General features: G+C 41.4%; 1 protein-coding gene across 1 annotated transcript in view; it reads left to right on the forward strand.

The window, feature by feature from the left end:
• Nucleotides 1-24,453, forward strand: part of NUCB1 (nucleobindin 1) — a 30,433-nt gene continuing 5,980 nt past the window's right edge. The window contains exons 1-12 of the mRNA XM_075280244.1: nucleotides 1-131; nucleotides 7,729-7,846; nucleotides 11,102-11,209; nucleotides 11,702-11,834; nucleotides 14,950-15,053; nucleotides 16,311-16,496; nucleotides 17,259-17,349; nucleotides 17,478-17,536; nucleotides 19,397-19,489; nucleotides 21,191-21,280; nucleotides 22,604-22,774; nucleotides 23,745-23,865. Of these exons, the coding sequence (XP_075136345.1) occupies nucleotides 7,739-7,846; nucleotides 11,102-11,209; nucleotides 11,702-11,834; nucleotides 14,950-15,053; nucleotides 16,311-16,496; nucleotides 17,259-17,349; nucleotides 17,478-17,536; nucleotides 19,397-19,489; nucleotides 21,191-21,280; nucleotides 22,604-22,774; nucleotides 23,745-23,865 (1,264 nt within the window). The 5' untranslated portion in view covers nucleotides 1-131; nucleotides 7,729-7,738. The remainder of the gene's footprint in view (nucleotides 132-7,728; nucleotides 7,847-11,101; nucleotides 11,210-11,701; nucleotides 11,835-14,949; nucleotides 15,054-16,310; nucleotides 16,497-17,258; nucleotides 17,350-17,477; nucleotides 17,537-19,396; nucleotides 19,490-21,190; nucleotides 21,281-22,603; nucleotides 22,775-23,744; nucleotides 23,866-24,453) is intronic.

Genomic DNA, 24,453 nt, shown 5'->3' on the forward strand with positions numbered 1-24,453 from the left:
TGTTTCTGGTGGGTTGGTGTGCTGTTGTTGGTACGTCACTAGCCGGAAGGGTGTCGTGGAGCCTGTGCAAAGCTCACACATCACAGGCGTTTCACCTGCTCAGACACCGGGCGGCGGAGTCGGGTTTGCAGGTATGTCTTTTCCGGAGCCCATAGAACCGTATAAGACGAGAGGATGGGTAGATGTTAGTCTTCTCTGGACTGGGGAAGTATCAGGTGACATAATGGTGTCACATAACACGTCACTTGTCAAGGTTTGAATGGGATTGTGATGGGAGAGACGATGAGGGTTAACAATGGGGTAGTGAATAATGGCCGAGCTTTATCATTGTATATCATCTGCAGGCAATATATATATATATATATATATATATATATATATATATATATATGATACCCAGCTCCCTCTACAGTATATATGGACGAGTCACACAGGAAAGTATGACATAATGCATGAGATCTAAATAACTTTATTTATAAGAGCCTGGAGAACTCCTTTAACAAAAAGGGGGAAGCCACCCCAAGGGGCTGCAGTGCTTTACTCAACACCCCCCCCTTCCCAGAAGTAACAGTGGTCCCCATAACATACCGAGCTCCACTTTGCTTATGAGATGGACTGTCTTAGCTACTGAGCCCCAGCTCTGCCCTGCACCTCAGCTATGTAGGCCCAGACCCTATTGTCACAGATAGGAAAAACATTGCAAGCCATAGAAATGACTAGAATCAAGTGGACACAATTATTGAGCTATACCTGGTACTACAGATGTATGTGCAGATACCTGTGACTAGGAAGTCCATCACAATTCTCATGCCACAGTCTGTGACAGGGTGAGAACATGTGGTCCTGCCTCAGCCACGTCCTGCCACATTGCGTATTGTCTTCTGCGAACCTCCTTCTTGGCTTAGAGGGTGTCGTGCGTTTGGTTATGTCTAACTATAATTGATGTGAACTAGAGTCTGGAGATAAGGGGTTGATCTAGGGATTTAGTCTTATTGCGAGATTTGGGATCAGGAAATAATGTTTCCACAAAATTTTCTGCAGAACATGCATTGGAAAATCAGACAAGTAATGCTTGTAGTACCTGCAAAAGAAAACCCAAGTTAAACTTTCTCTTGTGGGTTTGCATGCCTTGATGGGGTTCATCAGTGTGTGGCTTCAGTGGAGATTGAAGGCAGATTAGCAGTGTGAACATACCCAGAAATTGTAATTGTTGTTAACCTTTTAGAGGTTTTTACCTTCCTCTGGATCAATACCGTAGGATTATAGGTCGAACATGATGAACCTAATTTCTTTTCAACCTTATTAACTAGGTAACTCTGTCCCAAAGCAATTTTGCTCTATATGTTGTTTCAATTCCCAGCAGTCTCAGATTGCTAAGAATTTAAAGGTCTTGTCCAGAAATGATAGATTTCTGCCAGTAGGCTGGGGAAGGTAAAAAAACAAAAACAAAACCCATACTCAATACTCACCTGTCCTCACGTTCCCTCACTGCTGTCAGGGATTTGTTTGGTTTATTTTTTTCCCCACCTTCCTTGGCCTACTTGCAGAAATCTGTAATTCCTGGACGGCGGCTTTCCCATAGATATACGGTAATTGTAACAGAAACTCTGTGAACTTTCTGTTCAAAGCGCTGCAGGAAGAACTTCATTTTGTAGCCATTCTTGGCTTTGGCTCATAACCATATAAACCTAAAAAAATAAATCTGCAACAAAAAAATCTGCAATTTCACAATGTGGGGGCCTTAGCCTAAGGATCGGTCATTAGTTTTTCAGTTGAATTGGTTAATCAAATCATGCAAATTCATGATCCTCTATGTGTACTTTTATGGAATTTCTGAAAATATCCGAGCACGCATACAAGGTGCCATTCCCATTCGTGTGGAAACAAGAGCATTAGCATGAAAGCTTTTCAAGCCCCAGAGCATAGATTTGCTAAACTTTCATGTCTCCTTCTAAATTGCAAATTATCACGCCTCTTTATTAAATGTTTCAAACCTGTCAGTCTTCTTGCTTACCTTTTGTGGGACTTGTATAACCTGTAAAATACCAAATGCATAGAATTAAGCATATTATTTGCCCAAGTGAGGTCAATTTTACATGGAAAATTTATAATAATATACTGCTTGCATAGGTCTAAAAGATGATTTAAAGGGTATCAAAGGCTGCAAAATTAAGAGTCTTTTATTCCTTTCCCTGTTGATAAGACATAGGAGACAGTATCTTGAAATAGCATCTCTCTCTTCGGAAAACCTGATGGCAAACCCGGGAATTGGAAGGACAGGCAGGGTTCATAGTCGCGTTAAGTTGGTAATGGATTCTCTTTGTATTCGTTAAAATCACAACGCATTTCAGGATTTATATACTTTTCTCAAGTGCATGGATTAATTCGGTATAGGCTGTTTTCTGTGGACAAAGCTGTAACTTATAGCTATGTCCACAGAAAACCCTAAATTGGATCCTCATTCAAAGCCCTATTAGTTGTTGTGACTGTCTCATAAAAATATAAGGTGAGAGGCCTATGTGGCCTTTTATAGGTATCTCTACCTAATGTGATCATATTATAGGATGTGTCGCTCGGCGTTTCTTTTCTTCTTTTTTGTGAGCACTCTCTCTCTTTGGATCTAACTGATCTGATTTAGCCAGTGAAGGCTGGCCTGGACATGAACGTGGATAGGTGAGAAAATAATCAGCCACTACCTATTGCAATACACGACAGACAGATTAGTAATCGACTGGATCAAAAGGAACAAACATAAAGGGGGAAACCAAGACTAACTACTTATAAATACTATCAAAAGTAGACATGAGGGATCAATGCAACGTGTCCATCATCTGTGGGCTCTATGAGGTCTTTATACCATATTTATTGCATGTACTTTTCCTGTCTCCTTTGTTTTACTTAGTCTATTATACTGTATGCACCTATGTTTGTATGCCTCGTCATTGCTTTTGTACTGTGTACTTTGGAGGAGGCTTATATTGGGTTGTGTACTATATAGTATTGATCCCTCATGTCCACTTTTGATGGTATTTTTACGTAAGTAGTCTTTGTTTCCCCCTATCATGTTTGTTCTTTTAAACTAATAAAGATGTATGCTAACTTTATGGTGTTCTCTGTGAGTTGGTGATTTTTGCGTTCTACTGTAATATGTAGCGACCGATTTACAAAAAAAAATAAAAATGCTGACTCCCAGTTCATGCCAGGAGGTGTCGCCCAAGTCTGATACCTCAGGTCACTTCATGGCAGATGTGGGCCATGAAAAAGACAACCACTGGCTGGATATCACTTCAGCATAGCCCAGACCTGGGCAATGCGCGGCCCGCGGGCCACATCCGGCCCTCTGACTGCTTCAATCCGGCCCGCATAGCTAGTTAGGATCTGTGATGATGTCATCACAGCCTATCACCAGGATAGGCTGTCACTCGCTAGTGGGCGGAGCCACATGGGACTGTGTACTTTCTGCAAGCTGCCAGCAATGGAGGCTGCTGGATGATAAAGAGACAGCATGTGTGAGCAAGACGGAGGACTAGGGGCAGATGTAGGGGGGCAGTTAAACTGAATGTACATGGAGGGGGGACATTAAACTAGGGGGCAGATGTTCAAGGACCTGTGTTGATGTCTTCACAGCCTATCACCAGGATAGGCTATGACTCGTTAGTGGGCGGAGACACACGGGACTGTGTCCCTCCTGCAAGCTGCCGGCTATGGGTTCTGCTGGATGATAGAGAAGAGACAGCATGTGTGAGCAAGAGGGGGAACTAGGGGCAGATTTAGGGGGGCAGTTAAACTGAAGGCACATGGAGAGGGGACATTAAACTAGGGGGCAGATGGAGGAGGATATTAAACCATGGGGGGTAGCTGGAGGGGGACATGTCTGCCTCTAGTTGCCCCAGTTTAATGTCCCCTCTAGTTTCTGCTGGTTTATACTGGGGCACCAGGAGAGGGACTTAATACTGTGGGACATTTGGAGGGAAACATTATAATGTGGGGTGTATAATGTTAGGGTGACTGTAGGAGGATTTTACTTTGTGGGGCACATGGAAAAATGATTGAGAATGGGCGGAGTCAGTGGATAAGTGGGTGGAGCTGAATTTGCAGCTGTGCGCATGGCCCTCTAGAACCATCACAATTTCTCATGTGGCCCCATGGAAAAATTAATTGCCCACCCCTGACATAGCATATCTCAAGGATTAACAATTCTCATATCTTCTGCTGGTTTAAAGGGAGTCTGTCAGCACAAAATTGAGTTCTACACTAATGACAGTACCTTGTAGGGCTACCAGCACACTTTAGAATTATGTATCTTTTTTTTTTTTAATTCAGGACCGCTGCTCTATTCTTATAAAAATTGTCCTTGCATAGAGATAAAAGAATAATTTTTACAAGAATGTCCTAAATAAGAAACACATTACTGTAAACGGTGCTGACAGCCCTACAAGGTACTATCATTAGTTTATATCTCAATTTTGTGCTGACTCCCACTAAGTCTTGGCTCACACATTATTCTGCCATGCTGATTTTCTCCTGTGTTTTGTATTTTTTTTTCTTTTTTTTTTTTTTTTCTTGCAAAAGTGATGATTGGTGACAATTTCCTGACTTTGGAATTTCCTGGGTTAGTTAATACAGTAGTGCTGGAAAAAAAACGGGTTTCTCTGGTGGTTCTGAGCGAGTGGTTAGAGATTGCTCCATTTCTTTCTCAACAATGCCTGGATGGGTGGATTGGAAAACTGAATTAACAGATTTTGAATTGCTTTGCAACATGGATAGACAGGTGCAAAACGTCCTGTCCTCCAGCTACGCCATTTTGGGGTCAACCCCAGATCTCTGGTCTATGTACGTTACTGGGAAACAGACTTAATTACCACTTTCAAAAGTTTTGGCTTTTTCACCACGCCCATAGTTCGTCCATCTGTAGCCATTTTCAGGAGGCTATAACATTCCTGCTGGTACTGTGAACCCACCAATGCCATATCAGTGTTTGTGCTGACTGGCCACAAGGGACACGTTTCATATATTCAGGTTCTGCCCACTTCTGTCTGGTTTTTGGTGGGAGGTGTAGAAGATTACTTCTTGTGTCACGGATTATACCCTTCCTTTCTCCCCGAGGTGCTTTCTGCTTCATCTGAGTGACATTCCTATGACGTCTTACAAGACCTGTATTGTCAAACACTCGATGAACGCAGGACAAGCTTGCCTTCAGCCATGTGGAGACGTCTAAAATCTTCCTTTCTCAAACTTTGGTTCCAAAAGGTCGAACTAATGGAAGACCTGACAACCCAGCTTCATGACCACAGCCAACTCCACGTGAAAGTGTGGTACTACTGGATAATCTTTGAGGACTACCATGAATATAAATTGATGCTACTGACCGCTTAGAGGTGGCCTATAAGTCCGCTATCACTCTGAAGACACTCCCTCACCCCTTGCTGGAGTCTGGTCTGCGGGAGCTGGTGCTCCTGCCATGTTGCCTCCCTCTCCCCAACCCTTTTAATTTTATTTATTTTCCTCCTTAGACCTTAGGCCCTTCCTCGTTCTCTGTTTTTTCCCACTCTTAATATTCCTTTTTTGGCCTACCATTGTAGGCCCCTTTTGACCCTCCCTGTGAGGTGTGGCCCTCTGGCTGTTGTATAAGTTCTAGTTTTTACTCCTGTTCTTATAAAATTATGAATAAAGAATTAAAAAAAAAAAAAATGGTGCTGGAACATATGAGATAAGCGTCATTTCCTTTGCTGCCACATTGAGAAATAGATCTGTATATTTCTTGTGACTCATACAGTCTGTGTTCACATCATGCTGAAACCAAAATGTAGCCACGTAGCAGGGTTGTCTGTACAGCTCCCGTTACACAAGCACTGGTGTTCTTCTACACACAGATCACACAATTCTGACCTGTACAACTGTCATTGATGGAAACCTGTGAACGTCTAGAACCATCTCTTCATTTTTTGAGGTCAAGTACTAGAATGTCATGCAGAGCCTTGGGTGACAGCTAAGGAGTAACAACCGCTATGTGAAGAGTTTAATGGAAACTATATTCTCTGCTTGGGTTGGGATGTTTTCTGCCACAAGGGCACTCCAGTAAATAAATAACAAAGGTAGATGTACAATCCAAATGATGTCTCAATTTAAAGACTTCGTTTGTGGTAAAGCTGCTAACTTCACCAATTCCATTCTTAATGGATTTACAGCATTTACACCTATTACGATTGCAGCAAAAGCTTCCTTTAGGCAATGTGTTTGTCGTCAGGACAGTTGGTTTTGAAGAACTTAGTTTACTAGGGGCTATTAAACTTTTTCAAAGTTCTTGCCCTTCTAAATGTAAAACCTGGTTTTGCGGGAAGAACTTTCTTAAGAAAGGGATCGTTAGATAAGACTGGCCAATATTTACTAATTATATCCTTTATATGTTGCTGGGACGAGCTAAAAGCTGTAATAAAATTTATGTCATAGTTCTTAGAGGTTGAGGTACATTTTGGAACTAGACATTCTGTTTGTTTTAATTGACTGGCTCTAGAGCAAGCTGCTTTGATCAGTTTATTAGGGTAGCCTTTTTCTCTAAACCTATCAGAGAGAACCATACTCTGAGTCTGAAAATCTGCATCATTAGTACAATTCCGTCTGATGCGGCGGAATTGTCCAAAAGGAACATTTTCTTTCCACCTCCTATAATGGAGGCTACGAAAATCTAGCAGACTGTTACAGTCGACAGTTTTAAAAAAAGTTTTTGTGCAAATTTTTCCATGGTCATTAGTTAATATAAGATCTAGATATTCAATCGAGATGGGATCTGATTTTCCAGTCAAATGAATCCCCCAGGTGTTAGAGTTAAGATAATCTGTAAAAAGTTCAAAAGATGCTGCTGGTCCGTCCCAAATAAAAATTAAATCGTCAATGTACCGTCTAAAATAAATAAGGTGATTGGCCCATTGATGATTCTCATAAATCCATAACTTTTCAAACTGGCCCATGAAGAGATTGGCATAACTCGGGGCCATCCTGGTCCCCATTGCCGTTCCCTTATTCTGGATAAAAAGTTGGTCATGGGGTCATCTGCAAGGAGTTTGTATGTTCTTCCCGTGTTTGCATGGATTTCCATCCCATATTCCAAAGACAATACTGATAGGGGGTGGGGAAATTGTACATTGTGAGCTCTAGGTGGGGCTTAGAATCTACATTTAAAGAAAAAAAAGAGATTGTTGTGTAGGTTTAGGTTAACAAGGAGTTCTATGGGTGATGGATGTTCTGTATGGCATCTGTCACAGGCCTCCGTCTGAAGCATTCCACATGGCATCCACTGGAAGTCTCAAATACACCTCCTGGTGTTTGATTTATAGCACTGTATTCAGCAACTTTATGATCTGAGTTCTGGTGGATACTCGGTGACATACCCCGTAGCCTTACTGCCGAACTGGAAGGAGTGGAGTCTCTGTAGGACCATGGCTGTATAGCTGAGATGAGTCCTTCTGTAGGGACTATATTGTCAGCTTCTAGAAGATAAGGTGGCCGAGTCTATCCAAAGTCTGTCCCCAACTGCACAGGTAAAGGGATGCGTCAAGGGGGACACACGGAAGTAAAAATGTTAAAAAGGTTTCTTTATTATCACTATAGCACCATAACTTACTTTAAAATGGCTATCAATATTTCAGGACTTTTGGTGTGAGAATATTGATTTATGGAATATATATATTATTATATTATATATATGGATTTTCTGTTGTTGCTTTGTAGAACACTGAGGATGAAGATCCAGTTCCTTCTGCTATGCTCCTTCCTGGGGCTTGGCCTGGCTGTACCAATAGACAGAGCCCCTCCGAATAAAGAAGCTGAGGCTCCGGCAGAGCCTGCGGTAAGTTCTTTTGTAATGTGTGGTTGGTATATTGTCTGTGGCATCGGCGTGATGTGTGTCACCATTGAGCTAGAGACTAGTATGCCATGTCATTTCTTGGTAATTAAAAACTGTAATCTGACATGCCGATTCTGGGAGATCCCTGGAGACCCCCTTGACTATTCTGGGGGCTGTCAGACATCTAATTTCTTTGTCAATGAAAATTTTTGCTTTGCACACGGTTTTAGATGGATTCAAATGTGAACGCAGCCTAATAGAGAAAATGACTGATTTCATTGAGGCCCTGTAGCCAGGGTTCTTCATGGTCCTGAAAATGAGCATGAAATCTGTTTCTTTGTTGTGAGTCATTGATTCGGCCTACGGACAAACAGATGTAGCCTGGTGTTTGGACAGGATGAGTGCCAGTTTGATGCCGCACACATTTCAAGCACTTAAAGAGGACTGGTCTTCTCTCCCAACATGTTGGATTTTGTAAATGCTTTCATTCCCCTTGTGTTAATAATTCTTGAGCAATTTTTCTCAGAACTCTGCATTCTGGCATCCCTCTGTTATTCCTCTGGGAAATGTATAAGTAGATAGTAAGTTGTTTGCTATAACTTTTTCTTGGTTTTGTGGGACAAATATAGATGACCTATCACTCGGTGGGTTTGTGACATCTGGCAACCCAACCGATTAGCTGTTCATAGTGGCAGGGGTGCTTCACAGGCCATGTTTGACAACAATGGGGCTCAGCTGCAACATCAAAGCATAGGTGGTATATAATATATGACTCTGTGCATAATAAATAGTGTAGAGCTTGCAGTCTCTTCACACAGCTGATTGTGAGGGTGTCAGACCTAGACATACAGTTAGGGCCAGAAATATTTGGACAGTGACACAATTTTCGCGAGTTGGGCTCTGCATGCCACCACATTGGTTTTGAAATGAAACCTCTACAACAGAATTCAAGTGCGGATTGTAACGTTTAATTTGAAGGGTTAAACAAAAATATCTGATAGAAAATGTAGGAATTGTACACATTTCTTTACAAACACTCCACATTTTAGGAGCTCAAAAGTAATTGGACAAATAAACATAACCCAAACAAAATATTTTTATTTTCAATATTTTGTTGCGAATCCTTTGGAGGCAATCACTGCCTTAAGTCTGGAACCCATGGACATCACCAAACGCTGGGTTTCCTCCTTCTTAATGCTTTGCCAGGCCTTTACAGCCGCAGCCTTCAGGGCTTGCTTGTTTGTGGGTCTTTCCGCCTTAAGTCTGAATTTGAACAAGTGAAATGCATGCTCAATTGGGTTAAGATCTGGTGATTGACTTGGCCATTGCAGAATGTTCCACTTTTTTGCACTCATGAACTCCTGAGTAGCTTTGGCTGTATGCTTGGGGTCATTGTCCATCTGTACTATGAAGCGCCGTCCGATCAACTTGGCAGCATTTGGCTGAATCTGGGCTGAAAGTATATCCCGGTACACTTCAGAATTCATCCGGCTAGTCTTGTCTGCTGTTATGTCATCAATAAACACAAGTGACCCAGTGCCATTGAAAGCCATGCATGCCCATGCCATCACGTTGCCTCCACCATGTTTTACAGAGGATGTGGTGTGCCTTGGATCATGTGCCGTTCCCTTTCTTCTCCAAACTTTTTTCTTCCCATCATTCTGGTACAGGTTGATCTTTGTCTCATCTGTCCATAGAATACTTTTCCAGAACTGAGCTGGCTTCTTGAGGTGTTTTTTCAGCAAATTTAACTCTGGCCTGTCTATTTTTGGAATTGATGAATGGTTTGCATCTAGATGTGAACCCTTTGTATTTACTTTCATGGAGTCTTCTCTTTACTGTTGACTTAGAGACAGATACACCTACTTCACTGAGAGTGTTCTGGACTTCAGTTGATGTTGTGAACGGGTTCTTCTTGACCAAAGAAAGTATGCGGCGATCATCCACCACTGTTGTCATCCGTGGATGCCCAGGCCTTTTTGAGTTCCCAAGCTCACCAGTCAATTCCTTTTTTCTTAGAATGTACCCGACTTTTGATTTTGCTACTCCAAGCATGTCTGCTATCACTCTGATGGATTTTTTCTTTTTTTTTCAGCCTCAGGATGTTCTGCTTCACCTCAATTGAGAGTTCCTTTGACCGCATGTTGTCTGGTCACAGCAACAGCTTCCAAATGCAAAACCACACACCTGGAATCAACCCCAGACCTTTTAACTACTTCAGTGATTACAGGTTTACGAGGGAGACGCCTTCAGAGTTAATTGCAGCCCTTAGAGTCCATTGTCCAATTACTTTTGGTCCCTTGAAAAAGAGGAGGCTATGCATTACAGAGCTATGATTCCTAAACCCTTTCTCCGATTTGGATGTGGAAACTCTCATATTGCAGCTGGGAGTGTGCACTTTCAGCCCATATTATATATATAATTGTATTTCTGAACATGTTTTAGTAAACAGCTAAAATAACAAAAATTGTGTCACTGTCCAAATATTTCTGGCCCTAACTGTAGGTCATCAATATTGAAGTCCAGGAAAACTTAAAGGGGCTCTATCAGCAAAATCATGCTGATAGAGCCCCACATATGCGTGAATAGCCTTTAAAAAGGCTATTCAGGCACCGTAAAAGTTATATTAAACTACATCCCCCCCGTTTTAAAATAATAACCTAAAAAAGAATGTGCTCTACTTACCGAACGTGCACGCTGGGCGGGCATTCAGGGTGTGTCTTCATCTTCTTCCTCCGATGTCCTCGGGTCCTGTCCTCCTCCGGCGCTCGCGAAAGGACTTTGATAAAGAAAAAAAATGACCTGGGCGCATGCGCAGTAGCCGTAGTAGAAGCCGCATGCTACTGTGCATGCGCCCAGGTCATTTTTTTTCTTTATCAAAGTCCATTCGCGAGCGCCGGAGGAGGACAGGACCCGAGGACATCGGAGGAAGAAGAGGCGCCGGATGAAGATGAAGACACACCCTGAATGCCCGCCCAGCGTGCACGTTCGGTAAGTAGAGCACATTCTTTTTTAGGTTATTATTTTAAAATGGGGGGGTAGTTTAATATAACTTTTACAGTGCCTTAATAGCCTTTTTAAGGGCTATTCACACATATGTGGGGCTCTAGCAGCATGATTTTGCTGATAGAGCCCCTTTAATCTCTAACTAATTTGACCGCTGTATAGTGAGGGCTCTTAGTGCCCTCTCTGTTCGGCTGAATACATCTGCTTTATTGTAGTGCAATCTCACACCTTTAACCTTTTGCCATACACCAGGATACCGGCCTCTACTATGATCGCTACCTGCGAGAGGTAATTGATGTATTGGAAACAGACAACCATTTCCGTGAGAAGCTTCAGGCTGCCAACGCAGATGACATCAAGGTGAGCTCCGGTATCTGAGCAATGGATTTGTCAGGCATGTTTGCAGAGCTTACCTTTGCACCGTGTGTTTGCTTATTACTGTGTCGACTTGGCGACATGGAAGGGTAAAGTACATCTTTATTATGTACAAATGTAATAATTATCTGAAGATAAGGGACTGCAGTTAGGTTTCTAAGTAACACTGATCATTGCAGTAAAGATAAGAGCAGCTTTGGAAATGTTACTAGTTTCCTGTGCTCTACAGTAGATAAGTAAACTGTGCACATCTTTTCTTAATCTGACCGTAGACCTAAAACCAATAATTGCTAAAAGATATTGGAATGGATAATATTTTCTATTACTCTACACATTTTTTGCTGCTAATCAGTGGCTGCAGACACCACCTTGTGCTTCTTATCTTTAGGTAATCAGACTAGACGCAGCCAGAGGTTGGGTGAATTGGTCATATACATATTCATATATGGTTACTGGCTCTTTTGTTCCTATCTTCAGAGTGGTAAGCTCAGCAAGGAGCTTGATTTTGTAAGCCACCATGTAAGGACAAAGTTGGATGAGCTGAAGAGGCAGGAGGTGTCCAGGCTGCGGATGCTGATCAAGGCAAAAATGGATGCAACCATGGAGGAAAGTAAGTAAAGAGAAGAGTAAATCGAGGAATGGTGCACTTTCTTTATAGTTTTGAATAAAAATTTGCTATCATTTTCTATCTTCAGCTGCTATACTAACTTGTATAGGATATAAACAAGTGTTTTGATCTTAAAGTTATGCTCCCGTTTCAGTGTATGTTAGCTAAAAATAGAGAACAGATTAACCCATTAAATGCCAAAATATATTTATTTTTTCCAATAATTTTTGCTTTATTTATGTCTGTCTACATCTCAATAGTAAGAAAAACACATATTTTGGATTTCAGCCTAATCAGCTTTCTCAAAATTTGCAATTTTAGTTCAATCCCCAAATGGCAATCATGGCACATACTGTCTAGTTTTGATGCCATATATGAAAGCATTGCATGTGCAGCCCAACATTTCATGTAGGACATTGTTTCCTTGCATTTTTCTTGCACACTGCGCATTTTCTCTGCTTTCCCATTTTGGTGCGTTCAATGCAGTGTGGTCTTGATGGGAACTGCACCGTGAAAATGACCTTGTGTGCGTAAGGATGTCGCTATCACTGGCGACATCCTGTTGGAGCACGTGCATGTCCCGTTTCTATTCCTCAATGACAGATGGTGTTCGTGGGCGAGTTAAAGTACCCAGTCCCCAATTGGGGATCGTGGTAGTTAATGGGTTAAATGGAGTATGACTGCAGGGTCAGACTACGTAAGGTTTGTTTGTAGTCAGCCCCCATGGAGACACTTGAGTCTTCATAAGCGTGACAGACACAAAACTGTAGGAAATATTTTGTGAAATTCTCTGGGATATTAAAAATGGTTATGCATAGGGACATAGGATTAAAAAAAAAATTAACTTTGGACAAACAACTGTTCTTACATCTGTTCTTTGTAATCCGAGCCTAGGGCAGTTTTTTTTTGTTAGTTTTTTTTAATATACTAGAAAATGTACCTGGCGCTGCCAAGTTATAAGGTGCAGATCTACCTATGTGCTGGTTTGGATTTGTTACAAGGGTGTCCAGGTAGCCAATCCACGCCCAATATGAAAATCTCACAGCCAGAGTGGTTTTAGGCCTCCACTGCCCTTGGCTTTAGACCTGCTCAATTCAGCTGCTGAACTTACCATATGCACATGCTCAGTGTGAGACTGACACTTTTCTGTCTATGGTGTACAGCAAATACTACATTTATGAACAGTGTGCACCAGAAGAACAGAAAAATACAACTGGCTTGACACTTTTGAAAAAATATTCACCAAAATGAGCATGGTTTTAAGGTGTTTAACTTTACAACACATTTATGAATCCAAAGAGAACAATCATTGTGCAGATCTCTTGTGCAAAGAGACCAAGTTTAAAGTGATGAAATCTTAATTGAAGTTTCAATTGAGACAGAATTTTGGGACATGGGCAGTGGAGACAGATTTATTTATTTATTTTGGAGCAGCAGTAAAATGAGCCAGAAGCTTGGCATGTCAGTAAGGGTATGTTCACACGGCAGAAACGGAAGAGGAAATTCCTCTTCCTTTTCTGCCGCCGGCATTTTCGCACGGGCTAGCTGCTATGGGATGCTGATACAGTGCATCAGCATACTGCTCTTAATTAGGCCTGGATGAATGGGCCTGATCAGGAAGGTGTCTCGAGCTGCAGACCCCGCAACTGCAATCGGTGTGCAGTGAAAGCACACGGACCCCATACACTATAATGGGGTCCATGTGCTTTCCACGCGCAGCCCGCACGAATCATGCGGACAGGAAAGTAGATTGTGAAGTACTTTCCTGTCCGCATGATCCCTGTGAAGATCTGGCAACAAGCACACGGACCCCATTATAGTCTATGGGGTCTGTGTGCTTTCACTGGCACACCGCTTGCAGTTGTGTTCGGTATTCCGTTTGGGGGGGTCCTCATGCAGATTCCCCTGGATGGAATACCAACACAGATGTGAACGAGGCCTGAAACAGAAGTTCTCAAGGTCTTCTCCAAATTGCTCAAACTAAGTGTGTCCAAAGGATCCCACTGAACATGGCAAACTACATGTGCCACCCTTCTTAAAGAGTTATGTCTGAAGACTTTAATATGTGTCCAAAAAGCGTATTAAGCAATGGGGATGATTTGTCTAAAGTAGCATGAAAGAAAAGTAAGGCAGTTGCAACAAATCTGATGGCAGATGTTATCGGTCTATGGCTCCTTTTGAATGTGGAGGTACCAATCTGGTTGATATAGGAAGCTACTTTACTGCACCTTGTCATGTAGGATTATATAGTAAAGTGAACTACCTGCTAATGGCAAATAATGCAAAAAATGTCTTAAAAAATAAATCTTGACGCTTAGGATATGTTATGGCTACAAATCTTGGGACCAATATTGTTACACATGTATGCCCTGAAGGGGCTCGATGCACCACTGGATCATTGTTGCTATTTGAAAAACGGAAGTTTGCCCGGAAAATGTCCTTTCAGCCTAAGGTTAGCAATCCACTCTTTCAAAAGATGATTCCAGCAAACTGCGAAGTGTTAAAACTTAGAATTTAATGCATAATTATCCGGAATGTGGTACAAACAATTTAAAAATTCTCATGATGACAAAAGGAGAAAGTGTCCGGCTGACGCGTTTCGGGGTTTAAAATGCAGCCCCTTAATCATAGCCATCTTTAAATTGTTTATACCACATTCCGGATAATTATGCATTAAATGTTAAGTTTTAACACGTCGGCGTTTGCTGGAATCCTCTTTTGAAAGAGTACAAATCCTGTGGTCTAATGATCTGAGGTAAGTGTATACATATCTCTATCCTCTGGAAACAATCCTGTGATTGACCAACAGTAATGAGGCCCAAGCTATTAGCTTGCATGTGGTTTCGGCAGTGGAGAATTTAGTAAGATTTATAGAGTAGAAGACTGAGACACTGTAGCTGCAGATGGTGCTCTCCTGTAGCTCCCAGCATCGTTGGGACCTTTTATGAAAACCTTCCGGGAAACAGAATTTACCCCTGGGTCAATCGGTTCAGAGGGGACAGACAGACATTTGTTTTTATAATCTAGAATTTGGAAAGCTGTTTTAGGTACATTCTGTTCTGTTTGATTTTTTTTTTTTTCTTGTGCTCTGAAACTGTTTGTCATTGATCTATCTTAGATGTACAGGTTGACCACCTTGCGTTGCTGAAACAGTTTGAGCATTTGGACCCTCAGAACCAACATACTTTTGAGGCCCGGGATTTAGAACTGCTCATTCAAACTGTAAGTAAGATATTTGATATTTCATGTTTGGACCTATGTGTATGTAAGTTAAGATGTCAGCAGGGTCATGGTGCCCACTCTGAGAACGCCATTTAGTAACTGTTTTAGAATACAGCTTCATTAATCTGCTTGGCTGCTCTTTTCGTTTTGCTGGTGACTGTGAGTAGGATTCTGATTCATTCATGAGATGCGTTGGGTACTCCTCCTGCACACCACCTATTGCTTTTGAGTAATTTCTGTCTATAGATCTGAGGGAGAGAAACTGTCAACTTGATGCAGGGAAGGCAGAGCAGAGGAGTAAAATCTTGTGAATATATCTGACTCTTACCATGATCAACAGCCCAAAATACAGGGAAGATTAATAAAGCAGCATTCTGACATTATTGACCTACACTCAGAATCCTGATAGCTATGAAATAATGTCCCCAAATCTGGCACACCTTTTTCTTTCTGACAGATTCCATTTTAAGCAGTTCCTGGCTTGTAAGGTCTCAATGGGTTTGTAAAAGACTTTACTTGAATGGGAATGTATACAGTGTATACATCCACATGCTTATGGTTTTATACAGTGTGCATATACCAGCTGATCATGAGGCTGCTAATAAACTGCAGTACCAAGCACAGCCACAATATAATGTACAGCGCTATAGCTTCATCAATCAGCTGATTGTGTGTGTGTGTGGGGGGGGGTCTGGTTTTGGACTTCCACCATTTTAATATTGATAACCTATACTAAGGATTCGTTATCCGTATCAGAACACTGGAAAACCCATCTAAAAGGGACCTTTTGGCACATTCACCAAATTACACTCTTTTCATCATGCAATAGGTGCTGCTCTACTGGTTCCTGCACAATTAGAATTTTGGGCTGTACTGTCAGGTGGGGGGGTCCTAGACTGAAACACAAGTCAGGGACTGCCCACCTGATAGTAGAGAACATAAAATTGCTGAAACGAACAGAGATGATAGCACAGATATTATGTGGGCTAGAAAAGAAATTTCAACTTAGCCGGAATCAATGGTGTGGCACCCACTGAAAGATGCAGAGGTTTTGAAATCTTAATGAGATTGTTGGTAAAGGAACATGAAACCTAGTAATAAAATAAATGAAATTACAGAATGAATTATACACTCCGAGAAAGGTACAATGTGCCTGAACAAATATCACAGGAGAATCGGTACTACGGCTAGACGAGAACATCAAATCCTTTGAACCGGCAGAGAAATGATGATGCAGTCCTTTCTTATTTTCTTTAGGCCACCAAAGATCTGGAGAATTATGATGCAGCTCGCCATGAAGAGTTTAAACGTTATGAAATGATGAAGGAACATGAGCGACGGGAATACCTTAAGTCTTTGGATGAGGATAAACGGAAAATGGAGGAAGCACATTACGAAGAGATGAAGAAAAAGCACAGAGAACACCCTAAAGTTAATGTACCAGTAAGTGACCTATCATTGGGCAATATGACCTGTGTGTCTGAAGTCCATGAAAGAAGCCGAAGGAATTTTACAGGGTTGTTTGCATTTAGAGAAAAAAAAAAAAATATATATATATATATATATTCTTCCACCCATCCCCAGAAACAGCACCACTTGTCACTTAAGCTGTGTCTGGTATAGCAGCATACTCCCATTTACTTTAACAGACATAGCCCATAAACAAGAGGTGGCGCGGTTCTAAACTTGGGCAACCCCCTGATGCTGGGATCTCAGAAAATCTCTACCTATTTTGGTGTGTTGTGGTTTAGCCACTGTGGATTATAAAAGTTTATCATTTACTATAAAATCTTGGTCCCCTGCTGGTCACTGTTCTTGGTCCAGTAGTAACATGTCAACACGTGGCTATGGAAGTAGTAATTTATTGACATGATATGCCATCACTTAAGACCAATTAGACTGGCTGGGGGACCAAGGAGGCCTCAGCACAGGAGTAGATTGGTAAAGCGAAGTACAGTGAAATCTCTCCAAAACACCATGCGGTTCTTCAGTCAACTTACAGTATCTTAAAGTTCAGACAGTTAACTTCTAACTTAGTTCATGAAACTCCTACATTGTGAATTTCTTTTAGAAGAGAAAGGAGCTCTGGTTTCTTCCTGAGACTAAGAATTTCATGCTTGCATGATACTACGTAAAGCCCTGATCTTCAGAACCTAGTCAGTCTTATTGTTCACTGTGTATATTCTGCTTCCTCTTTATTATTAGGGAAGTAAGGATCAACTGAAAGAAGTCTGGGAGGAGACTGATGGCCTGGACCCCAATGACTTCAACCCAAAAACTTTCTTCAAATTACATGGTAAAAAGTCTCACAACACTTCTTTTGCAGTTATGTCTAGTCCATAGTATGTATTGTGTGGACTACATTCATGGCATATTCCTCACTGGTATGTGGAATTCCATATTTTTCTAATCTTTGTATTTCAGATACCAATGGAGACGGAGTACTGGATGAGCAAGAACTGGAAGCGTTGTTTACTAAGGAGGTAATCTGTCTTGAATGTTCTTTCTGACATCATTCTAAAAGACACCTGTAAACTGTACACTGATTTAGCTACATATGCAGCTCTGGTCTTACACAGCCGTAATGCTTTTACGGTCCGCAAGTTGCTGATCATCAACATAGACTCCGCAGATGCCCGTAAACTGCCGCACTCGCCCATAGAGTTCTAGGAGTCCGTGCAGTGCCGTGAATTACGGCCATTACGGACATGTTCTATAAATTGCGGACAATGGTTGCGGCCCGGCACACCACGGATAAAATACCCGGTGGTGTAAGAGGCCGCATTGAATATAATGTGTCCGCAATTGAAAACCCTCAATTGAGGACCATTTGCGGTCTTAAACTACGGTCGTGTAAGACCAGCCTTAGACTCATGAGTAATCTGCAATACCATATATAGCCCCTAAGCAAGAGTAGAGGTATTTCTGGGATGTACAAATCTCATAGGATCTCTTTACAGTTCAGTTACAGTAGGCTAATAAATACCAGTACAGAACGTAGGCCATGATCCTTGCAGGCGTCTTTGTGGGTCCCTCCTACATCCTTTACTAGAATAATATAAATTACAATGTTGGCCAAAAGTATTGGCACCCCTGCAATTCTGTCAGATAACTCAGTTTCTTCCAGAAAATGATTGCAATCACAAACTCTTTGGTATTAATATCTTCATTTATTTGGCTTGCAATGAAAAAATACAAAAAAGAATGAAAAAAAAAAAGTCAAATCATTGATCATTTTACACAAAACTCCAAAAATGGGCCGGACAAAAGTATTGGCACCCTCAGCCTAATACATGGTAGCACAACCTTTAGACAAAATAACTGCGAACAACCGCTTCCAGTAACCATCAATGAGTTTCTACAAGGCTTAGTTTTTGGGTTTTTTTTGTTTCCTGTAAACTCTATGTTGATGCCTTTTCCCAAAAAGCTCTACTTTTGTCTCATCTGACCAGAGAACATTCTTCCAAAATGTTTTTGGCTTTCTCAGGTAAGTTTTGGCAAACTCCAGCCTGGCTTTTTTGTCTCTGGGTAAGAAGTGGGGTCTTCCTGGGTATCCTACCATACAGTCCCTTTTCATTCAAACGCCGACGGATAGTACGGGTTGACACTGTTGTACCCTTGGACTGCAGGGCAGCTTGAACTTGTTTAGATGTTAGTCGAGGTTCTTTATCCACCATCCGCACATTCTTGCGTTGAAATATCTCGTCAATTTTTCTTTTCCGTCCACATCTAGGGAGGTTAGCCACAGTTCCATAGGCTTTAAACTTCTTGATGACACTGCGCACGGTAGATACAGGAACATTCAGGTCTTTGGAGATGGACTTGTAGCCTTGAGATTGCTCATGCTTCCTCACAATTTTGCTTCTCAAGTCCTCAGAGAGTTCTTTGGTCTTCTTTCTTTTCTCCATGCTCAATGTGGTACACACAAGGACACAGGACAGAGGTTGAGTCAACTTTAATCCATTTCATCTGGCTGCAAGTGTGATTTAGTTATTGTCACCACCTGTTAGGTGCCTCAGGTAAGTAACAGGTGCTGTTAATTACACAAATTAGAGATACATCACATGATTTTTCAAACAGTGCCAATACTTTTGTCCACCCCCTTTTTTATGTTTGGTGTGGAATTATATCCAATTTGGCTTTTTGACAATTCTTTTTGTGGTTTTCCATTGAAGACAAATTAAATGAAGATAATAATACCAAAGAATTTGTGCTTGCAATCATTTTCTGGAAGAAAATGATTATTATCTGACAGATGTGCAGGGGTGCCAATACTTTTGCCCAGCACTGTATGTACGACTTTATAAATTATGTGGATAATAATTTGTGTATTGTACATTTAGCTGGAGAAAGTCTATGATCCGAAGAATGAAGAAGATGACATGGTGGAGATGGAAGAAGAGAGGCTGCGTATGAGAGAACACGTCATGAAAAATGTACGGAGATGTTACCTGTACTGGTGAAGGGATGGGGAAGAGACTCTGTCATTCCAGAGCCTTTTTTTTTTTTTTTTTTTTTTGTCTGTGTTTTTAATGGTACCATTTAATGCTCCATTGATAAGAAACTAGATTGAGATTGGGGGGAGAAAAAATGCATTTTCACTATTGAAAAAAGGAAATCCTGGTGCAACTAACGTTTTAACTTTTTAGTCACTTTTTGTGGTTGATGTAACATTTTGCACTTTGTAAAAAAAAAAAAGAAAAAACAACTTTTGTGTTGTATAAATGTATAATTTTTTTTTAATAGTTTTTCTTTATTTTTTTATTATATATTTTACACTAGCCTCTGCCCATGACTTCATCTGCGGGTTGTTGGCGTTGATGATCCACCTATATTCAGCAAATTGCTGCCGTCGATGGTTGGTTTGCCTGCTCCAGCGTTTCGGCAGCTCTTAAGCTGTCCTGCTGCTGAACTTGTTCCTCACGCTGTGCCTGTGATCGTTCCGGCATCTCAGCAGCTTGCTGGGACGCCATATAATGATCGTGTTGTTGGTGTTGATGTTCCGCCTGCTCCGGCGTTTTGACAGCTGTCAAGCTGGCCTGCTGCTGAACTTGTTTCTCGCACTGTGCCTGTGATTGGTTTGACATCTCAACAGCTCACTAGGATGTCCTATAATGAGCGTGTTGTTGGCATTGATGATCTGCCTGCTCCGGCGTTTCAGCAGCTCTCAAGCTGGCCTGCCGCTGAACTCGTTCCTCACGCTGTGCCCATGATTGTTCCGGCATCTCAGCAGCTTACTGGGACGCCATATAATGAGTGTGTTGTTGGCGTTGATGATCCCCCTCAGCTCCGCTTGAGGAGAACTCTGTTGTCTTCTGGCTACCTTCATAGCTCTCATTGTTTGCAATAAATTAGATTTTCTTTTTCCAGGCATTTTTAAAATTGGCAAACTGCCAATTTGGATTGCAGGTGTTTGCCCATGTCAGTGTGTCAGCATGTTGCCTGGAGCAGATCAGATAATATGCAAATGCATTTACACAATCCGGAGGGTTAACTGAGTATTTACACTTAGAGATAACAGCCCTGGCTTTATCAGAAGCTGAGATAAGAGTAGCGTAATATAGTATATGAACATAAATTCATAACAGTCGTGAAGCCATGTCATTTACTGGGATCAAAAGTAGCCTAAGTGTTAACCGAGGTTACAAACTATGTGCCAAATTTCATTCAAATCCATTCAGCCGTTTTTGCGTGATTGAGGAACAAACATCCATATTTATAATAGTAGTAGGATATAATAGTCCCTCTAGTAGGACTTTGAACATACAATAATTCAAACAGCATACAGGATTTCTCATTTACAGCTATTCATTCCATGGTACGTACACCCTTAAAAATCAGTCAATCAGTTTTGCTGAAGATGCTGATTATAGGGAGCCTCAAGTGATCAACTGTATTCTGACAGCCACTTACAGATACCATATTTTTTTTATTGAATATGCCTTTAAGTTTCGATTTGGCATCATGTATATTTTCTAATTCCAGGGTTTTGGGTTTTTTTTGAATGAAGATTAGAACTTTGTGATAAATGTCAGCATTAATAGCACTTTCATTACACAATATCATTGGCGGCATGTACGTTTTAGTACAATTATACTTTGTGCAAATAATACTTAACTGGAGTTCTTCCCTCTTAGGTGGACACAAATCATGATCGCTTGGTGACTCTGGAAGAGTTCCTGAAATCTACAGAGAGGAAAGAGTTTAATGAGGCTGGTGGATGGGAGGTGAGGAATCTAAATCTTAAAGTATACTGATGGTAAATCCCGTGGTATACCAAAATTGGGTTGGAATATTTTACAACTGATCTCTAGAACAAAATGTTATGTTGGGTTCACACCAGTTCTTGTATTACATTCAGGGATTCTGTTCCCCTCTCCACATGAAAATTCCGACTTTTTGGGCGGGAACCAAGTGGAAACCACACGGACCCCATTATAGTCTATGGGGTCTGTGGGCTTCCTAAGGTAACCACTTTTTTATGGGGATTAGGTCTCCACTTGTGGGGGAGGTGGGCCCCATGCGGATTTCCAAAACGGAAACCTGAACGTAGATGTGAAACTAGCCTTAGAATCTATAGAAATCCCTATTGTCTAAGGCTGTTTTACACTTCTAGTTTCTTTTAAATTCTGTCACTAGAATATGATGGGAGTGTTCCCCACCATATTCTACTCTATGTGGCATATGTTGCCCAAGTGTCCCATTAAAAAAAAATTATATACAGGGTGTCCAGAAAGTAAGTACACAAAATGAAAGGATAGACTTTAACCAGTATATGAAGCGTTTTTTTAATTAATGAACGTGTGACTGGAAACGCACCGTTGTGGCGCTGCAGGTAGACTGAGATGTTGGTTTCCTATCCCTCGCTGCGCCATGTGAAAGGAGAAATGAAGAAGAGAAAGCACATTTATGGGAAATCAGTTTAATCACTGTTACTTATTTACAAGAATTGCTGCCATGGCCCTCACCGCGATGAATGCAGCCTGGATGCGGTTCACAAGCTCTTCGCGGGTTGGCACACGTGTTGGGTACACAACAGATTTGACATGTCCCCACAAGAAAAAAAATCAAGTGGGTTCAAGTCCAGCGAGCGAGGGGGCCACAGCACAGGTCCAGTGGGTCCGATCGACTGATTTGCCCATCGGTTGTTGATGTGTTCACGGATGATGCAGCCAAAATGGGGAGGTGCTACATCCTGCTGGAGCCACATCCTTGCCCCAATGTTCAAAGGCACGTCTTCGAGCAACACCGGCAAATCATACTGCAGAAATGCCAGGTAGTTGTTGGCGTTGAGTCTCGGTGGGAGGAAAAGGGGTCCTAAGATGTTGTCTACCAGAATTCCTGCCTGTAATTAAACTGACTTTCCATCAAAGAGCTTTCTCTTCTTCGTTTCTCCTTTCATAAAATCAAAGTGGATACGAGAGAATAGTCACATAGATAGATAGATAGATACTGTGTGTGTGTGTAATTTTTGCTTCTCCTTTAAGAGCCAAATCGGTGCATCCCAATGTCTAAATCAAAGATTGACTTCACTTTTCTTTCTTTTTCAGACTGTGGATGAATCCCAGATATACACAGAAGATGAGTTGCGCAAATTTGAGCAGGAACTGACTGCCCAGGAAGCCGCCTTAAATCAGCGAGCAGAAGAGCTGCGTAGAGAGCATGAAGTCCTTCAGCAAAGGCAGATTGAGTTGGATGCTCAGAAGAAGGAGTATCAGCAGGTATGTACAGTGCTCCCTCAATAGCAAAACATTTCTTCTAGACATTGTAATTTCCAAACTACACTTCATTTCCCTCTCTTTAGCTTCTAAATTAAAATCAATAAAAACAAACATACCCCCCATATCCCAAAATGCCCCAACTATAATAATTAAATAAATATTTATCTCATACAGCAAACTCCATCGCCTCCCAAATAAAATTGAATAAAAAGGGACATTCCCCAAGATGGTATAAACGAAACTACATCTTGTGGCGTGAAAGAAGACTCCATAGGCAGCTCCACACATGGGAAAGTTATGGGTGTCAGGATATGGTAGCTAAATATTTTTTTTAAAGTTTTACATTTTTGTAAAAGTTTTAAAACTTGACACTGTACGTCACCAATACTGTTGGCTGAATGAGTCAAGATTCCTGCATTGGTAGAGAAACTGGATGGGTATAAATGAGCTTAAGAGGGCAGAATGCTAATTTATGTCTTGTCGTATAAGTCAGGCGTCAAGGCACCATGGAAGGGTCATTTTACTGAAAGCTGTATATAGGCTCCAGAGATGAGCGAGTACTGTTTGGATCAGCCGATCCGAACAGCACGCTCCATAGAAATGAATGGATGCACCTGGTACTTCCGCTTGGACGTAGCCGGCGCGCTTAACCCCCCGCGTGCCGGCTACGTCCATTCATTTCTATGCGAGCGTGCTGTTCGGATCGGCTGATCCGAACAGTACTCGCTCATCTCTAATAGGCTCTAATAGGCCTGTGCTGTTAATTAATCTACATTTCTTGTGCCTTTTGTGGTTCACATGCAAGGCTTTGTTGTTTTTGATGCCTATGTAATAGAAAAATGTAAACCTGCTGTTGTGTACATAATAAAATACTGTATATTCACTATGAGACTGTAATGTATTTCTTGCACTGTTAATTATGCAAAATAATAATTCTGTGTATACAAAATAAAATGCTCTCTCTTTTAAGGCTGTAATTCAGATGGAGCAGAAGAAATCCCAGCAGGCTGATGTACCTGTAGCTCCTGGTGTTGGACCAAATGGGGAACTGAAGTTCCAGGCTGAAGTACCTGAAGGAGCAGTTGAAAAAGGTGGGACGCTTTAGGGTGGGCGCTCACACAGATTTGTTGCAGAAACCTCTGTAACTTAAAATTTCATGCCTCTGAGTTGGGTATATTTTGCAGCTGATGGATGGATGTTTGCAAACTCCGTTCAGATAAAATGAAATTTTTGCAACATATCTGCCATGTGAATATATTCTTATATAGTAGATGGCAAGACTTAAAAACAAAGGATTAGTCTGTTACCCTGAATAAGTATTGTTGCTCCTCATCCCCTAGTTAGCTCTCTGCATATAGAAGTGTCTCTGTACCTGTAAATAAAATTATGGTGTACATTTTGTTGCATGTTGCGCATCTATTTTTCATTTCTGATTGCTTGTACGTATTTATTAAGCCTCATTCACACTCAATCTTGTATGATAGTATATTCTAGCACACCAAAAAAACTTGCTGTGATTACCCAGGCTGATTCAGAGGACTTGCAGGGTATACAATTGTACAATTGCTAAAGTGGTCATTCCCCTGGTGTATACATTCATTGTTAGTAGCAGAGCCCTTATAAACTGGGTGATCACTACTAGACTTGTTGGCACTACTAGACTTGTTGGCACTACTAGA

Source organism: Leptodactylus fuscus, chromosome 6, assembly GCF_031893055.1.
Source record: "Leptodactylus fuscus isolate aLepFus1 chromosome 6, aLepFus1.hap2, whole genome shotgun sequence".
Classification (NCBI taxonomy): domain Eukaryota; kingdom Metazoa; phylum Chordata; class Amphibia; order Anura; family Leptodactylidae; genus Leptodactylus; species Leptodactylus fuscus.